Source organism: Herpailurus yagouaroundi, unplaced genomic scaffold (assembly GCF_014898765.1).
Source record: "Herpailurus yagouaroundi ecotype Mexico unplaced genomic scaffold, PumYag 162, whole genome shotgun sequence".
NCBI classification, from domain to species: domain Eukaryota; kingdom Metazoa; phylum Chordata; class Mammalia; order Carnivora; family Felidae; genus Herpailurus; species Herpailurus yagouaroundi.
The window spans coordinates 59,729,410-59,748,131 of record NW_024412403.1 but is presented as its reverse complement, the minus strand read 5'-3'; the positions used below and the strand labels follow the sequence as shown (position 1 = coordinate 59,748,131).

Below are 18,722 nucleotides of genomic sequence, written 5' to 3'. Positions count from 1 at the left end.
CTCTTGAACCCTGTGCCTGTGGGGCGGGGGTGGGGGGGCGTGGGTGGGGGTGGCGGGGGGTGATGTGCTTATTAGGATCACGCTGGGGATGAGCAAGAAAGATGGAGATGTGAGAAGGAAAAGCTACCTAGAAGACAGGAAGGGCTTTTTAAATTTCCCTTTGGAGATTCCTATTCTAATTTGTACTCTCCTGACTTTCTTATCACTTTTGAATCAGTGCTCCTGCCCTAAGGGGAGGTCCCCAGGACTTTGCTTTGGCCGTCTACTCTTGTCTGGCAGCAACCTTCACTCTGGAATTGCTTCCTTCCTGTAGCTTCATGAGCATCTCAAACTTTCATTATCTTCCTTCCAAATCTTCCAATCAGGCGTATGGACTTTTTGTCTTTAGTGTTTCCTGTTTTAGTCCATTTCAGCCAAACATCTGCCTAATACACTTCACTTGCCTAATAAATGTCTTCCATAATGCCGCTCCTTTCCTGAGTCCCCGCAGAGCATCTGTGGTGCTTCCCATGTTGAGCTCCCATTTAACCAACATTCAAGGCCTTCCACAGTCCACCCACACCTACCTTCCTTGATTGCTTCTGGACTCCACCATGAACCTCTACTCCAGCCCCACAGCCTTACCTGCCATCGCATGTCTTCACCCTATGCTGCTCTCTCCACTCATAGGGCAACCACTCATCTGCCTCCACTTACCACAATTCTGGCCTTCCTGCCAAGCCCAGCCCATTTCCCACATTCTTAAGGAAGCTTTCCATGTTCACCCTAGGGGAAGTGATTTCTCTTTTCTAGCAAATTTTATGCCATTTAAGGACTGTGCCTCTCATTTATCAGACATTTCCTTGCACTGTAGTAATGTATGGAAATGTTCTTTATCCCATGAAGAATTATAATGTCTGGAAAGCAGGAACTGTGTCATATTTTTCTGGGTCATCCTTGCTTCCTTCACAAAAGTCAGATGAATTATTTCAGAATTGGCTTTGAAATGGGTGTGAATTTGCCTTTTATGAAGTGATGAAAGCAAACATAATAGGGAAAGAGTTCAAGAAAAATTCCTTTTCCTTCTGTATGTGGGAGTACTCAGTGAGCTGAGTACCGAAGGAGAAAAATATACTATAAAATTATATTTAAAAACAATGCTTTGCATAAAAATGATGTGGAGGTGTGACACAAAAAATATTTCTCCCCTTCAAATATCTTTCTTTGGCGCTCTTGGGAATTTTCCTGTTTTGCATCTGACTCTCTTTCTTTGTCCAAGTTAAGAATTGGTCCATGTAAGAACAGGGCTGTGGCAGAGTCAGGGCTTGGACGCTGCTGGGAAAGCAGTATTCTCCCAGAATGAGGAAAAGTGCTTTGCAAAGCCCCAGAAGAAAAGGTGACAGATCTGGGGAACAATCCCTGGAATGCACATGGGCCTGTACATCCTCCCCAACCTCCTTTGGTCAGTCTGTGATTAGGAACTTCACAAAGTCAAGTGGTCATTCTCTTAGCAGAAAAGTGAGAGTGGTATGAGTAGGCAGGAAGTGAAAGGCACAATCTCTGTTTCAGAGTGAGTAGTCAGCATGGCCTCCAAAGCATCCTTTCCTTGTGGCCCTCCACACTCACTTGGAGCACCTGCTGAATGAGCATCCTGTTTTTCCAAGTGCCGGAAGGTGTCATACAGGCTGTATTCTGTCCTTATACTTAAGTAATAGGGAAAAGGGAATCAACGCAGACAGATGACGTTTGTGTTGTATTTAGGGTAATTTTTCAAGCCTCAAAATAAATCTAGGGACTTAACTTTGTGTCCGTGATCTTTGAGGTGGTGATTTGCACATCATGCAAACTCCTTTGAGCTGGGTTACTGGGTTCGGTTAGTGTGCAAATGCAGGAGTCCTCTCAGACTAACTCTGACTCTAGACACACATAAGTATTGTTTTTGCAACCAGTTTCAATTCTTTATCTTGCTTTTCTATTTCAGAACAGACTCAAAATAATTCAGAATACCCTCTAATAAGTAAGTATCAAACTAGTCAAATAAAAATAAGGAAATAAGATTGTTTCATGGTTGAAGAAAGGATAAAAGTTGGATTTTCCTAATGGAGTGAATTTTTTTTTGTATTAGGTTTTCTATGTGGGAACCCTTGTCCCTATTTCTATTCACACCCTCCCCCCAGACAGCTGTGTCTGTTGTTGGTAATGACTTGGCTGCTGTCCTAACCTAAGCAGCAGCTGCAGCATGGATAATGAAGACTTTGTTACCACTCTGTTGTTATCTAAGCACTATTTGCCCAGCTTCAGTAGCTCCTGACCACCTTTACCTTGAACCAAGCATATGAGGAAGAAGGTAGATAACTATGTTAATATATTTAGAAATAAAAATTTGCTGCATAAAATACTTAACATATATACAAAATTAATGCTGTGTGATGCATTCTGATTTTTTTCTATCCTGTTGTGATTCTTATTTTTAATGTTTTTTGTGATCTATTAAATTGTTTCACGATCGGTCGATTAGTTGCAACCTATCATGGACAAACAGAACATTAACGCATGTTAACATTGATCATAGCAATGAGTATAAGCTGTATGCCCAGCAGAGCATATTTGGAGATAACAAGGCTATCTGTAGATAACAAAATTATATAGTATATGGAGATACCAAAGAGTTACGAGACAACAAAAAGACCTTTGTGTTAAAGAAGCTGGAATTTAGTATCAAAAACATGTTGGCTTGGGTCCCAACTACAACTCACTAGCTATCTGACCTTGGGTAAGAGTCTTGGAACAATAACCCTTTTATCAAGGCACAGAACTAGATAAAAATAACAGTTTCCTTACTTTTCTTTAGTGGTGAATATGAGAGTTAAGTAAGACAATGTCAATGAAAGGGCTTGGTGAAGTGCTTTCTGAGAGCTGTTATGGGTATTCTTTTAGAGGGGATCAATCCTAGCAGAATTAAAAATTCTTACAAAAGATGAATTTTAACCCAGAGCCACCCACATATGCTCATCAATAAAGCAAGAGGTGAGAATACTGAGGCCAGGGGTTCTGTGGGAATGCATCCCGGAAGGGAAATAGAGGCATCAGCTGGAAATCTCCTTCATTCAAGTTCTGATGATGCAGGAGGTATTACCGATCCTATTATATCTGAAATTTCCTAACTGTCTTCAGCATTGACTCACATTTCAGATACAACTGGTGCCTCAGGACCACCCTCTCAGGAAGTGACGGCGGACAAACGATGGATGCTTTATAGTTTGCTTCCTTTGGGGGCATTGCCTCTGCTCATTACCTGTTTGTGCCTGTTCTTCTGCCTTAGAAGGCACCAAGGTGGGTTCTACCTTCCATCTGCTGCTTATATGCTACACATTTGGGGGTCAGTTACTAGGGCTGTTTGATTTTTAGTTGGTTCTTGTTTTCTTTCCCATATTCTGCAAGGAGCCATGGATAATGATTTCCTCAGGGACAACATCCTTCCACCAAAAAGACAAATGGATTAATTCAGGTCCCCTCCAGTCATAGAGAGGCATGTTCTCCACAGCACAGTGCTCCAGGCAGGGCCTGTGCTAAAGAGGGCATGTGGCTGGGACTGACCCATTCCACTTGTGTCTGTCTTAAGTTTATGTGACAAGCAGCTCTTCTAAACTTTAAGGGTAGTGAAAGGTAGGTTGACACAATCTCTCAGGCCAACAAGTCTGCTTTGAGTTAGTTTGTCTCATCCTCTTTTTCAGAGCCACACCACATCATACCACTCATACACGCCCTTGCCTAAATGAAGACTGTATTTCCCAGAAGGAAATTCCTGTCTGTACTTTCTTTTGCCACCACAAACACAGGCCTGAACTGAACTCTCACCCAAAAGTAATGCATTTGAAAAAATGTGGGTTTGGCTAGGACAAGAGAGGTGTGAAATCTTGGAAACAATCCCCTTCTGCTTGTTTAAGAATTCCTTTGGTGTCGGGAGCAAACACTTAAACATAGTAAGAAAGAGGTGTGTAGAAAATTCTGATGCAGCTCTCTTCCAAAACATCCCTGTTCTCTCTCTCTTTACTTTTCCCACTCTGCCATCTCCTCCCATCTCAGCTCCCACATGGGCAGCCTCAGGGTAGCTACAGAAACAGAGCTAGACAGAGCAACCCTTTTCTCTGCCACAAGAGAAAGCTTTGTCTGGGCAAAAGTACTTTCGGTGTTTTGTGGTAAGGACTTCCGGAGCCCAGAACATTCTCAGAATACTGAAGGAATCCTCTGTAACCCCCACTTCACATGTGCAACTCCAAGTCTCTTTCGATAGTCCCTCCCTAGCTTTCACCATCTTTCTTGAGGCTGCTTTAGAAAACTTTAGAAAAAGAGGCAGGAATAAATGCTTTGATCTACTATATCTGAAGTGAACTGGGCCATAGGAGATCCTGGCCTTTGTGGGTGAGGGGACAGCAGTGTGTCTGGCATCAGGTATAGAATGTCCCCAGAACAGGATTTCCAGCCTGTTTAAAGTGATACAGTACATCCTGCCCCTTCCTCTTGGATATGCCATAGGACTCTCCGGAGTCAGAAGGGAAGAGCCAGTGAATGTACACAAACCGAAGTGTATGTGCCTTGTTGGTTCCAGCAAATAAACACATCAAAACAAATAGCAACGCTGCCACTGGCCTGGGAGGCATCCCACCTCTGCCCCAGAATTTCAACCTAGCAATCTGATTCCAAAACACATATTCTTACCACAACCTTAACTTACAGGGAATTGGGAAAGAATTTGGTGTCGTTCTTTACTCTTCTTGGTTTCTTATTTGTCTTTTTGAATTCCAGCAGAAAAAAAGGAGCCTTCTGACACAGCAGGAAGGGAAATTAACCTGGTATGTTCCATGCATCTGTTAAAACAAATGCAATCTATGTTATACCATCTTAATCTTGATATAATATTTTAAATTTAATAAGTCTATGTAACATTTACCCTGTCCCAGGAACTGTTCTAAATGCTATATATAGACTTACTTCTAAAAATGTGTTTATTTTTTTAATGTTTATTTATTGGAGAGAGAGAGAGCAGAGGAGGGGCAGAGAGAGAGGGAGACACAGAATCCGAAGCAGGTTCCAGGCTCTGAGCTGTCAGCACAGAGCCCTACACGGGGCTCGAACTCAACAAACTGTGAGATCATGACTTGCGCCGAAGTCGGACACTTAACCGACTGAGCCACCCAGGATGTGTTTATTTTACATTAATCTCCATCTGCAGCAAAGATTCTTCAGAATTCACAAGTCTCACAATAAGTGGCCTTTTGGAAGGGCATTAGTGGCAGGGTAGACCTGAAGCAGAAAAGTCAGAGAGTAGCTTGTACAGCCTTGGCTTGCTGTTGGCCTGTTATGTGACTTCAGGCTATTTAAATATTCTCACAAAAACACCTTAAAGTCTTTTGGTAGAGAATTGAGAGTTAATGAAAGAATGAACCATAAATAATCTCGTAAATGACATGTGATTTCTTTTTTTAAATTTTTTTTTCCAACGTTTTTATTTATTTTTGGGACAGAGAGAGACAGAGCATGAACGGGGGAGGGGCAGAGAGAGAGGGAGACACAGAATCGGAAACAGGCTCCAGGCTCTGAGCCATCAGCCCAGAGCCTGACGCGGGGCTCGAACTCACGGACCGCGAGATCGTGACCTGGCTGAAGTCGGACGCTCAACCGACTGCGCCACCCAGGCGCCCCGACATGTGATTTCTTCACAGACTCCCAGCAGCTAAAGAAACATGACCCTAAGTCTAGTTATTATGCAAAAACTCTCATAATGGGTGTGGGCTCATCAAGGAAGAGACCTCTCAGACAAAGCCAAGGGCATTTTGGAAGCAGTGTCGTTTCCCTACAAGTTCTTGGAATCTAAACATAGGCTTTTTATTTGGGGCTCAATGTTGTGTAAATATTGGAACTCAAAAAAAATGGAAGATGAGGCAATACATTTCTGAAAAATTTTTTATGAGGGTCTTCAGTTAAAAACAAATAATCGTAAATGAGGTACTGCAAAGGAACGTGTCTGTGTGTGTGTGTGTAGTGTGTGTGTGTGTGTGTGTGTGTGTGTGTGTGTGTGTGCATGTTTCACTGTGGAAGGGTAGAGATAAAGTTGTAGTAACCTTCTCAAAAGTTCCAGAAATACCAAAGGCAGATACAGCCAATAATTTTATGTATAATATTAAATGACACTCAGCATTCCTCACCAGGTTGCCCAATTTTAAATCAAACCAAATACATTCAACTTTGTAAACTCGTATTAAGTTTTTAGTAAGCAGCAGTAGGCATCATTGTGTTGTGTGCTGAAGTTTTGTTTTTTCAAGTAGGAAAATTTTCTTAAATGTTATTTTCTTTCTTCCTATAGTGAACAACAACGAACTACATTCTGTTACAATCAGGACTGAGATCTATGAAACTATCTAAAACAATAATCTAAATAGTTTCTTGTTTAGATAAAGCCCAGCTTGGTTAAAATGTAGTCATATGTCTTCCTGTGTAGGCTGAACAAATTATTTATGATCTGAAGTTGAATTGAACGGGCTTCTCTATGTGTGCAATTATTTAGGAATTTTGTTTTAAGATGCCTGTGTCTTTTGCAGGAACTCACAGCTTTGGCCCATTTGAGTTGGCCAACATTTCAGAAAATATAGTAATGCCATATTAGATCTTTGAGATTAAAGATTTCTTAGGAAGGGACTTGTATTGAAATCAGTGGAATAGAAATCCAACGGAGAGAAAGGAACTGGTAAAATTATGGCAGGTACATATAAAAGCCGAAATTCTCATCTTATTCCACAATGGTCCCTGGAGTATATAAAAATAGTTAAAATACTGAAAACCCGGAACTGTGTATTTTTTTCAAGTGCTTTGTAAACTGTAAAATGGCATTACAAATATAGAGTAGGATAGTGGCTTTGGCGTTTGTCATCTCTATCCACAGATAGGGCCTTATGGCCTCCACCCACTTTCCTGAGGTCCTACAGGGTAGGCTCAGCCACAGGACACCGTGTTTTCTTTTACATCATTCATTCTAACCAAGTTTTCCACAGAAACCAGCCATCTTTTGGGAAGGGAGCCAGGTAACTGAGTTGACAGACTTTTATACAATTGTAAAAGTACAACAGGGATCTTGTTGCTATATTGAGGACTTATGGCTATTTATTAGGTCACATGACAGTTTTCTTCTTCAAAGCTTCTTTGGAGAAATTACCCAGGTTCCTTCGAATGGGGGTTGGGACACTTTTCAGCTGAGCTAAGAGACTGAGGGGGGTAAAGCTATTCCTGCCTCATTCAATCAACCTGCCTTAGAGCTATTTCCTGGGCAGCCACCTCATTGAAGGGTAGCGGTGTACTCAGCATCTAATGCTTAGTTTCTCGGGATAGGGCCAGATGTGCACGTGTGGTAGAATTCTGCCAGGAAGGGGTAGGATATGGGTTACTTCACATACAAAATAAGGACGATAAAGGACCAGACAGGCATGTAGACTGTCAAAGACTGTGGATCTGATACCTTCACGGAGTTAGACCAAACTTCATGTATGTAAATTGACTGGCAAAATTGTGATTAAAAATTGAATTAACAACTCTTAGAGTTAAAATAATATCTTCATTTTTACCTGGTAATGTCCTTGAATAGTTAGGAGTGGGTAACAAATAACTGAAAAGAGTGAGAAGCATCAGGACACATTTTATTTTAGTTTTTGTAAGTTCACCTCTTTTCCCCTTTTTTTTTCTTAATTTTTAAAAATATTTATTTATTTTTGAGAGAGAGAAAGCACGAGTAGGGGAGGGGCAGAGAGACGGGGAACAGAGGATCCGAAGCAGGCTCTATGCTGACAGCAGAAAGCCTGATGTGGGGCTCGAACTCACAAACAGTGAGATCATGAGCCCAAGTTGGATGCTTAACCGATTGAGCCACCCAGGTGTCCCTCTCTTTTTTTTTTTTTTAAGTTCACCTCTTTCTCAGAAGCTTTAAGATATTTGAATTATTTGGAAGTATAATAATTTTCTTGTGATAATCCAAATATTGTAAAATTTTTCCTGCAGTTAGGCCCTCCTTTTCCAAAATTGAAAGCAATTTCTAATTCCAGGTTTTAAATCATAATAATGTATCTTGGATAACTCATCATATTTATTCTTTCTGACCCCTTAGAGGGCATCTGTTCTATTTTATTTTTAATCATTTACTTCTAAGCTGTGTTAATGCTATCCATTATCTTATAAGCTGTCTGAAGTTTCTTGTGGTATATTTATGCTTTTCTTATTAATTTGGGCTGAGAGATTGAAAAGTATTCTGTTGGGGCACTTGGGTGGCTCATTTGGTTAAACATGTAGCTCTTGATTTTGGCTCAGGTCATGATCTCATGGTTCGTGGGATGGAGCACCATTTTGGGCTCTGTGCTGACAGTGCTAAGCCTGCTTGGGGTTCTCTCTCCCTCTCTCTACCCGTCCCCAGCTCATGCTCTGTCTCTCTCTAAATAAATAAATAAAACTTAAAGAAAAGTGTTCTGTGACCTCAAAAGTGAACAATAACAAAGCACAAAATAAGTACTTGGGAGGAACATAGTGTTCCTAAGACTTTCATCTTTTAACAAATAAGAATATGCTAAAAATGTGGATGTCAGCAGCAAATGTGAGGAAGAATAAATTATTTCTGGTGATGTGTTGACTCCATTTAGCATATACTAATAGTTTTCTAATTGTATGCACTACCACATCCTTAAATGGTAGTTAAAACAATCTTTTTTCTCTTATAGGTTGATATTCCCCAGCCCTTTCGGAGTGAGGAAACTGAAGTGGGAACCGGGCAAAATCCCCAAACACTGCTATCAGAAACTGGTACTTATGATAATGACCCCTGGTTCAGGGTCCAGGAAGAGTCTGAAATTTATTCTAACCCATGTCTGGAGGAAAACAAGCAGGGCATTGTTTACGCTTCTTTGAACCATTCTGTCATTGGAATAAACCCAAGACAATCAAGGAATGTGAAAGAAACACCTACAGAATATGCGGCCATATGTGTGAGGAGTTAAATTCGATCTTGATCTCCAACTGGTGATCACTGAAAGATATGCATGTCAACACCATTACCAAGCCCAACAAAAGGTTAAATAACATTCCTTGACCTGAGAAGCTTCACTTTAAGGAGGTTCATGTTGGTGCTCGGGTCTTAAGGGTTCATAGGACAAATGACTAAAATTTCTCCCCCCAAATTCTGAGGGAACTTTTTATATGACCCCCTTGAACAACAACACAAAAACCTTTCCCTCCAAGACTAAGTGATAGTATGAGTAGCAGAGTGGCAGAATATTTAAACGTAGCTACATTTTACCCAATGTACAAAGCTAATATATTTTTTGGAGGATAAGAGACACATGTAAGTAAGAGAGGTTTGTGTTATCTGGATCAGTTCACTACACTCTCTTGACAAAGAAAGGATGTCCCAATTTGACTAACTAACCATCAACACAGTCATGATAATATGTTTATTTCTGGTCATTCTTCTATGATGAGAAATATTCCTCTGTCCCTCTAATACTGTTTTTTTTTTAATGTAAAGAAGTAACTTTAGACTTGATATAAGAAAAGAATGGAAAGCATAAATGGTTCAGTAAAGATGTGGGCTACACCGACTACCGTAGAGCAGATGCTCCCCATACCTGACACGCAAATGGTTTTACACTGTTGAGCAAATATAGGTAGTAATGGAGCAATTAATGTGTGGTGCATTTATAAACAAAGTTGTGACTCCGTGGTTAGGTCACATGGACTAATGTATATGAATGTGATATAATGCTGCTGAATTAATATACTCGTGGTTGTTTAAATAAACATAAAAATAAGCATCATTGAGCAAATGCAGATTAATGACTTAAACTGCTTCATAGTTGATCTGATAGCAAATGAAAAGAACTATTAATGGAATGGAGAGGGGTGCCTGGGTGGCTCAGTCAGTTGAGCGCCCAACTGCAGCTCAGGTCATGATCTTGCGGTTCATGAGTTCAGGCCCCACGTCAGGCTCTGTGCTAACAAACAGCTCAGAGCCTGGAGCCTCCTTCGGATTCTGTGTGTGTGTCTCTCTCCCCCTCCCCCGCTCATGCTCTGCCTCTCTCTGTCTCTCAAAAATAAATAAATGTTAAAAAAAAAAATGGAATGGAGAAAAGTCTTGAATATTTAGTTGGCCAGCCCAGGTCACCATACTTTCACTAACCACATCTGTATCTTGCTGTTCTTCTTATTCCTTTCTAGGGAAGTCAGGGCAAATCATCCAGAGTGAAGTGGTATAGCTTCATAACAATTCATTAAAAATTTTGTAGTTGCAGCCACTTGAGTAGAGCAAAAAGAGATGGGTTCAAACTTTCTGAATTTCCAGAGTACTCGAGTCTAATTATGTCAAAAATAGCCTACAACTTCATTCAACAGCATGAGTCTATTAGGCTTCTCAGGTGCTGCCACTGAAGAATGCAGTAGACCTCTTACAAAGTGGACAGCAAAGGTTGGGATCCATTTGCACAAATATGTGAGCTGCTGAACAAATGAATGCGGGATGTGTGTGTGTGTGTGTGTGTGTGTGTGTGTGTGTAAGGGAGGATAGATGACTTACAGAAGTGGTAAAAAAGACAAACTGACAAAACTGACATTCCATTTCAGTTTCCTAAAAAGTTTAAAATACTACAGCAAATGGATCATTAAAGAAAATGTATGAAAGTAATGTATGAAGTTGCGGGGACAGGAGTATGACACCCCATACAATTTTTTATGCCATGAAGATAAAACTGGGACTTTGTGGTGGAGCTTTCCTCATGTAACACTGGCATTAAGATTTTGCCCATTAGATTGAGATTGTGAGTCACTGTTATCTAGCCAGTGTGATATGGCTATACCCGAAATTTTGAGCAATCAGTTCCAGGTAGGCTCTTTCAGCCAAGCTGCATTTATGGGCAATTACGTACAAAAGATATATTAGAATAACTGTTTGTGGTATTCTTAAATATAGAAACAGGAAGTATGGGGAGGATACATTTAGCTGTCCTTATCAGATAAACACACAATGCTGAACAGTTCCTTCATAATTTTTTAAAAATTTAAACAAAATATGTCTGTGTATTATTGAGGATATTCTTAGCATGTCTAATAGTAAAAATAATGTTGGTAAAGATTTCACTTCTATAAATGATTTATTCTTACATTTGTACCATGCTGCCAAAATTCCAAATCATTGATGTTTTTATTCCTTCTTAATAAAAGCTATCAGAGTTATACATGTATTTCCCCCAACAAATCTACTCAGTATTATTTACATGGTGTATTTAATTAAGGAAATATGAGAAAAAGAATATGTATATAATTTAATGATTTTTCATGAATTTTTTTGACAATTCAGGAGTATTTATTATTAATAGATACAAACATCTTATTTCTTTTTTTTAAATTTCTTATGCAGATTTTCTTTTCTTTTTATTTTTTTTCAATATATGAAATTTATTGTCAAATTGGTTTCCATACAACACCCAGTGCTCATCCCAAAAGGTGCTCTCTTCAATACCCATCACCCACCCTCCCCTCCCTTCCACCCCCCATCAACCCTCAGTTTGTTCTGTTTTTAAGAGTCTCTTATGCTTTGGCTCTCTCCCACTCTAACCTCTTTTTTTTTTTTTTTTCCCCTTCCCCTCCCCCATGGGTTTCTGTTAAGTTTCTCAGGATCCACATAAGAGTGAAAACAGATTTTTCATGAATTTTAAGCTTCTTGATCGTTACCTATACGAAAGTAAAGTTATTAAAATTTATTTAGAATCAATTTGGTATTGGCTTTTGTACTAAAAACATCTGTGGACATGAAGTAGAAAGTGATTCTCAAACTTTATGGTACAAAAAACAGCCTGAAAAGCTTGATAAACTGTAAACTACCAACTGCTAGCACTAAGAAGTTCTAGTTCAGGAGATCCAGAATACGGTTCTACAATTTTCACAATGAAAGGCATCCCAGATAATTTAATGCAGGTTTCCCAGTGTAGAGGCTAGTTTGGTATATGTGGTTTATTTGATCAGTTTTGCCTACCAATGAAGACTTTCTAGGCCCCAGAATTGATTCTCTGGCCAGATTATCTCCCCTCCTCTCCCCTCCTTGCCCCTCCTCTCCCCTCCCCTCCTCTTCTCTTCTTTCCCTCCTCTTCTCTCTGTCTCTCAATTTACTTTAGGTTCAGTAAAGTTGAGTGGAAAGTACAGGGAATTCCCATGTATTCCCTGCCCCTGTGCATGCACAGCCTCCTTCATCATCAACATCTTGCACCAGAGTGGTACATGGTACACCTGTTACAATCAGTGAACAAACATTGACACATCATTATCAACCAAAGTCCATTGTTTACATTAGGATTCATTCTTGGTGTTTTAACTCTATTGGTTTTTACAAATGTATGGTGACATGTATCCTTTATTATAGTAATGTACATAATAGTCTCACTTCCCTAAAAATCTTCTGTGCCCTATCTATTTATCCTTCCCTCCCCCAATCTCCTGACAACCACTGATCCTTTTACTATCTCCACAGTTTTGCTCTTTCCAGAATGTCATACAGTTGGAACCATATGTAATCATTGACTTCTTTCACTTAATAATATGCACTTAAGATTCTTCCATGTCTATTTGTGTATTGATACCACATTTATTTCTATTTTTTATTTTTTAATGTTTATTTATTTTGAGAGAGAGAGAGATCGCACAAGTGGGAGAGGGGCAGAGAGAGAGGGAGAGAGAGAATCCCAAGTGGGCTCTACACTGACAGTAGAGCCAGATGCTGGGCTCAGTCTGAGGAATGATGAGATCATGACCTGAGCTGAAATCAGTTGCTTAACCGACTGAGCCACCCGGGCGCCCCATTGATAGCTCATTTGTTTTTTTTAGCACTGAATAATATTCTGTTGTTTGGAGGTAGCACAGTTTATTTATCCAATCACTTACATTTTGGTTGTTTCCAAAAGTTGACAATTATGAATAAAGCTGCTACAGTCATTCCTATGCAGGTTTTTGCATAGATAGACATCAGTTTTTAACTCATTTGAGCAAATACCGTATGATTTCAGGATGGTAAGAGTGTGTTTAGTTTTGTAAGAAACTGTCAAAATGCCTTCCAAAGTGGCTGTACCATTCTGCATTCCCACTAGCAATGAAGGAGAGTTCCTGTTGCTCGACATCGTCACTGGCATCTGGTGTTATCACTGTTCTGGATTTTATCCATTTTAATAGGTGTGTCATAATATCTCTTTGTCCTAATTTGCAATTTCCTATTAACAACATATGATGTTGATCATCTTTTTATAGTCTTATTTGCTATCCGTGTATCTTCTTGGCAAGGTATCTATTCAAATCTTTTACACATGTTTTAAATTGGGTTGCTTGTCTGCTTATTGTTGAGTTTTAAGAGTTATTTGCATAGTTTGGAGAACAATGTTTTAAGAAATACAGCTTTTGCAACTGTTTTCTCCCAGGTTGTGGATTGTCTTCTCATTCTATTAATGGTCATATCATTTATTTGCTTTTTTAAAATATGTTTTAACTTAAAGAGACATAGCAAGTAAGGGAGAGGGACAGGGGGTAAGAGAGAGAATCTTAAACAGGCTCTATACTCAACACACAGCCCAACTTGGGGGTGGATCCCCTGACCTGAGTCATGACCAGATCATGACCTGAGCTGAAATAAAGGGTCCAACACTCAACAACTGAGCCACCCAGGCACCCCAGAACATTTATTTGTTAAATTTGTTGCCATATTAGACTCTGGGCTTCTTATGGGTGAGATTAGGTTACATTTCTTTTTAGTTTCTTATCCCAGTGTTTGGCACACAGTAGAATTAAATAGTGTTTAAGGAATGGATGATATTGTTTGTGAAGTGAGTCGTCTAATTCCTTGCTACTCAAAGGATGGTCTTCAAGTTGGTAGCATGGACATCCTCTGGGAACTGTTAAAAATGTAGAATTTCAGTCTTCACCTACTAAATAAGAATCTGCATTTTTCACAAGATCACTCAGATGGTTTGTGAAGCGTAGCCTTTATGAACCCACATGTCCCCTGCCAGGACTTGGCAGGAAGCCAAGTCACATTCATGATAGACTCATTTGGAAAGTTCTATTTTAGGCAGGAACAGGAAGGGCCTCACCACCCAGCCCAGAAAGTAAAAATGGCAAGTGAGAAAGAAAACATTACTACTTTATAGAATGTTTGTGCTAAACTTGAGAAGACAGGAACTGAAAATCCTATGTTAGAAATCAAATTACAAGTTCAAAAGCAAGTTCTGGGGATTGATCTTTAAAATCAAACTCTATTCTGAAGTTAGTCAGGGTAAACGTTCCATGGGAATCGCTTTATCTGCAAACAATCTATGATCACAGACTAGGCACCTAGTTTGTTAGGTTCTGAGGTGACTTGGTTGAGAAAGATTCCATTACTGCTCATCACTGTTTATAGCATAGATGAAGAGATAGAAACCAAACAAAAAATATATTCTAATAGTTGAATTGTTCTCAGCCCTCTGTGTCTACAGGTCCTTGACTGCCTGAAACATAAAGAAGTCAGACTGGGGGAAAAGACTAATATTAATAGGAATGGTAAATTGGTGAGCATGGCTTGGGTCCAAAGACAACATAAGTTTCCTACCAATTCTACCCCTAAATCCTGCTTGACTTTGGGACTTATTTATAGGAAAAGTTAGATCTAAAGAGAGATACCCAACCAGCCAAGTGGGAGATGTCAGTCTGCCTCAAACCTCCCTAAATGCAAATGAATGAGAGTCAGGGATGTGATAACAGCCTCCTTTGTCTTTAATGCAAGGGCTTCTTCCCAAGGTTAATGTGGTTAACAGAGCCAGGGGCTCTGCCCATCTCTCCAGTCAGTGAAATCAATCGTCTTTCCGTGCAAGAAGTCTGCAAGAAGGTAGATCGGTGAAACACCGATTTCAGAAGTTGAAGTAAGAGTGTGAGGAAAGCAAAAGAATGATTTTTTTTTTTAAATTTTGGTAAGTACTTAGTGGGTGTTAAATTACTAGAGGAAGTGACAAGATACGAGCCAAATTTTGGTTGTAATTGTCATCTAAATAGCATATAGGTAGTTACAAAGTGCTTTCTTGTATATTATACCAAACAGTTTATACCAAACAGAGAGCTCTATTGCAACTATTTTCTCTTTATGCTTCTTTACACTTCTTGGTATGTAACTAAAATCCTGATATAGCCATACATTTTATTTTGAGTTTAAACAATATCATTATAAACTTATCCAAGTCTTAAAGCTTAACAATTGATAAATAATTTTTATTTGGGGTTTTTTAAAATAAAAGGAGGGTCAGGACTGGCTAGAATTTCATCAGGTTAGAAACTTTCAACTCTCTCCAGCTACCTTACAATGGCTAAAAACGATAATAACTCCACACCGGATAACGACAGATTGAATTGTTTTTCAGACTTCTGGGAATTTGTGTTTTCTTTGAGTGATACTCTATGTAGAGATTGAATGATATAAGATCTCAATCTCAACTTTTATTTGAGTGATATTAATATTTAGTATGTCTCTCAAGTTAAGAAGTGCAAATTAAATAATATAATGAATCTCTTCCAAGGAAGTAATCCAAATAGAATTGGATCCATAGTGGAGCTATAGCCCATAGGTTGACTGCTATATTAAATTGAGTCTTGTGCCCTAGGGCTTTCTATGGTCCATAACCAAGCATAATAATCACTAGACAATATTTTACCTGTTATGATTTTTTTAAAAAAAAGTTTAATGTTTATTTATTTTTGAGGGGGGCGGCAGGGAGAGAGGGAGATACAGAATCCAAAGCAGGCTCCAGGTTCTGAGCAGTGAGCACAGAGCCCAATGCAGGGCTGAAAGTCAGGAACCTTGAGATCATGACCTGAGCTGAAGTTGGACGCTTAACTGACTGAGCCACGCAGGCGCCCCACCTCTTATTGTTCATCATAACAGATATATACTATTCATTGAGTGCTTGTCTATGTGTAAAGCATTGTTCTAAGCCTTTTAAGTGTATGACTTGCTCAATTCATACAATCACCTTATGAAGTAGGTAGCTGTCATGTTCATTCTACTGATCAGGAAACTGAGGCACATAATGGTCAACTAACATGTCCAATTTTACAGAGCTAATAAATGGTAGAATCTGAATTATAACCTAGTTATCTGATTCCAGAACCCATGTTCTTACTGCAACATCAGCTTAAGGAGCAATGGAGAAGGATTTGAGCTGTTCTGGACTCATTCTATAATGCCTTAGACCTATCTGCTGAAGCTGACCCAAAAATGTTGGACTAATCCCTGCAATCCATGTATAACACTATGTAACCCAGTGATGCTTTTGGTTCCCAGTTCCCAGTTCTGGGCCATTGAGAGAAGAAAGGAATTGTACCAGGCAAGGACCTGAAATTACACTGGAGAGAATAATACATATGCTGATGTCAAGGACAGATCATAAAATGGCCATCAGGGTAAGTACGTATAGGAGGATACAAAAATGGGCAGGGTATAATGAGGATACTGTAATGAGATTAAGCATGGGGTAGGAGACTAGCACAGGGATCAGCAGCATGAATGCAACTGGATCTGAGCCAATTGCACTTGAATGCAGGAGTCTCTAACATTGCTCTTACTCAAGCCTGATGTCACAGTGTGATGCACTTAAAACTGAAGATAAAGACAAGTATGCAGACCGGTGTGAAACTGAGGGGTTAGTGAATCTTAAGGATGCTAGCATCAGTGATGGGAGATATGGGGCTTGGGCAGACTTGACATTTCTGGGCAGACTTGACATTTCTCAACACTGCTCCATCTCTCCTCCCCGTGAGAAGTATCAATGTGTTGGAAAAACCAATTAGACAAACAGTGATGAAGCCAAGAGAAAAATAAGGCCCAGAGTCTCAGGAGTAAAATCATTGGACCAAAATTTCGGTGAAGGTAAGTCTCACTGCTCCCGAGTTATAAAAGCACCCTAGTGGTCTTGGGGAAAATCAAGTGTCCCATTTGCTAAAACCCACATATCACAAAATGTCCTAGTTTTAACCTCTTTTAACTGGCAACTCTTTTCAAATTATGCTGACCTCGTGGTATATGATTCTCCAAGCGGCCAAAACAATGTTAAGATGCTTTTGTCTGTAAAATGCACTGCCCTATTCTGCATTACAAGTATCCCCAGTACCTTACCACATCCCAGAAACATCAGAAAAATGGTATGGGTAGTGGATGTAACATATCTACACATATCCTCACACACACATATGCATATACCTATACACAGACATATAAATATATATGCATATGTAATTTTACTTAAAAAATTAAAACAAAAATTAATTTTATCATTTATTAATTTAATTTGTATGGCTACCCCTTGGTGGAAGAAAAGAGCAGTGTGGAATAGTCAAGGATGGAAATGAGACTTTCAGTACATGTATCTTGGTATAGAGTTTTAACTTTGGAATCATGAAAATTAGTTGCATAGTTAAATAATAACAATACATAAAGAAAAAAGTAATCCTCCCAAACTGAAAACAAACTCAACTGGGGCACCTGAATGGCTCAGTTGGTTAAGCATCCAACTCTTGATTTCTGCCCAGGTCATGATCTCATGGTCATGGGATTGATCCCTGCTGTCAGCACAGAGCCTGCTTGGGATTCTCCCTCTCCCTCTCTCTCTCTCTGCCCCTCCTCCACTCATGTGCGCACATGCTCCCTTTTTCAAAAATAAATGAACTTAAAAAAAATCCCGGAAAATTACTTTTAAAAATAAATAAATAAACCAAACTGAATCAAGCTTAACTGTATCTCAGGTCAATAACCATGTATACAGAATAATTATGTTAAATGACTTTAATCAGTGTTTTAACTCTACATCCTGTAGAGATTATATTATAGGAACAAAAAAACATATATTTTAATCTGCATTTGGCATTTTTCACAGTTACCCTGATGTTATAATTTTAAAAATAAACATGTAGATAACATAGGATAAAGCAAATACATAACTATGTTAATATATTTAGAAATAAAGCTTTCCTGTACAACAAAATATAACAAAATAGCAAACTTAAAGATGTTCAGAATCCTGAAATCCAAGTTTCCAGTTGAAAGTCTAAGCATACGTTCATGATTTTTTTTTTTGTCTTAAAAACTGTCTTTAGGGGCGCCTGGGTGGCGCAGTCGGTTAAGCGTCCGACTTCAGCCAGGTCACGATCTCGCGGTCCGTGAGTTCGAGCCCCGCGTCAGGCTCTGGGCTGATGGCTCAGAGCCTGGAGCCTGTTTCCGATTCTGTGTCTCCCTCTCTCTCTGCCCCTTCCCCGTTCATGCTCTGTCTCTCTCTGTCCCAAAAATAAATAAACGTTGAAAAAAAAATTAAAAAATAAAACAAAAAAACTGTCTCTAAATTTGACTATTGAAACGACATAAGAAATAAGTAGTAAATGTCAAACACATTTGAAATCCTATTTTTAATTTCTTTAAAAGATAATTGTTTAAAGAAAAATAATAATGTAATGTAAATTGTATAGAATATGTAGGAGTAAAATATGGGGTAGTAGCAGCCCAAAGAATGGGAAAGTGGTAAATGGAAGTATAATAATACATCATGATAGAGTGTGATAAGTTAAGGATGCAAATTGAAATCCATAGAGCAATCACTAAATTTTTTAAAAAAAATTCTAGCTAAAGAACCAATTAAGGAGATACAAATATAGTATAAATA

General features: G+C 39.1%; 1 protein-coding gene across 6 annotated transcripts in view; it reads left to right on the top strand.

Annotated features, from left to right (window-relative positions):
* BTLA (B and T lymphocyte associated) overlaps window positions 1-17,277 on the top strand; it is a 39,462-nt gene extending 22,185 nt beyond the window's left edge. The window contains exons 3-8 of one of the 6 annotated variants that reach the window (XM_040484500.1): window positions 1,961-1,996; window positions 3,154-3,312; window positions 4,786-4,832; window positions 8,736-8,817; window positions 16,355-16,473; window positions 16,834-17,273. In XM_040484500.1, coding sequence (XP_040340434.1) covers window positions 1,961-1,996; window positions 3,154-3,312; window positions 4,786-4,832; window positions 8,736-8,817; window positions 16,355-16,473; window positions 16,834-16,860 — 470 coding nt within the window. In that variant the 3' untranslated portion in view covers window positions 16,861-17,273. Of the gene's footprint in view, window positions 1-1,960; window positions 1,997-3,153; window positions 3,313-4,785; window positions 4,833-8,735; window positions 9,837-16,354 lie in introns of those variants that run through there. The other 5 variants (XM_040484496.1, XM_040484498.1, XM_040484495.1 and 2 more) reach the window with 5 other exon arrangements.
* Window positions 17,278-18,722: the final 1,445 nt, after the last annotated feature.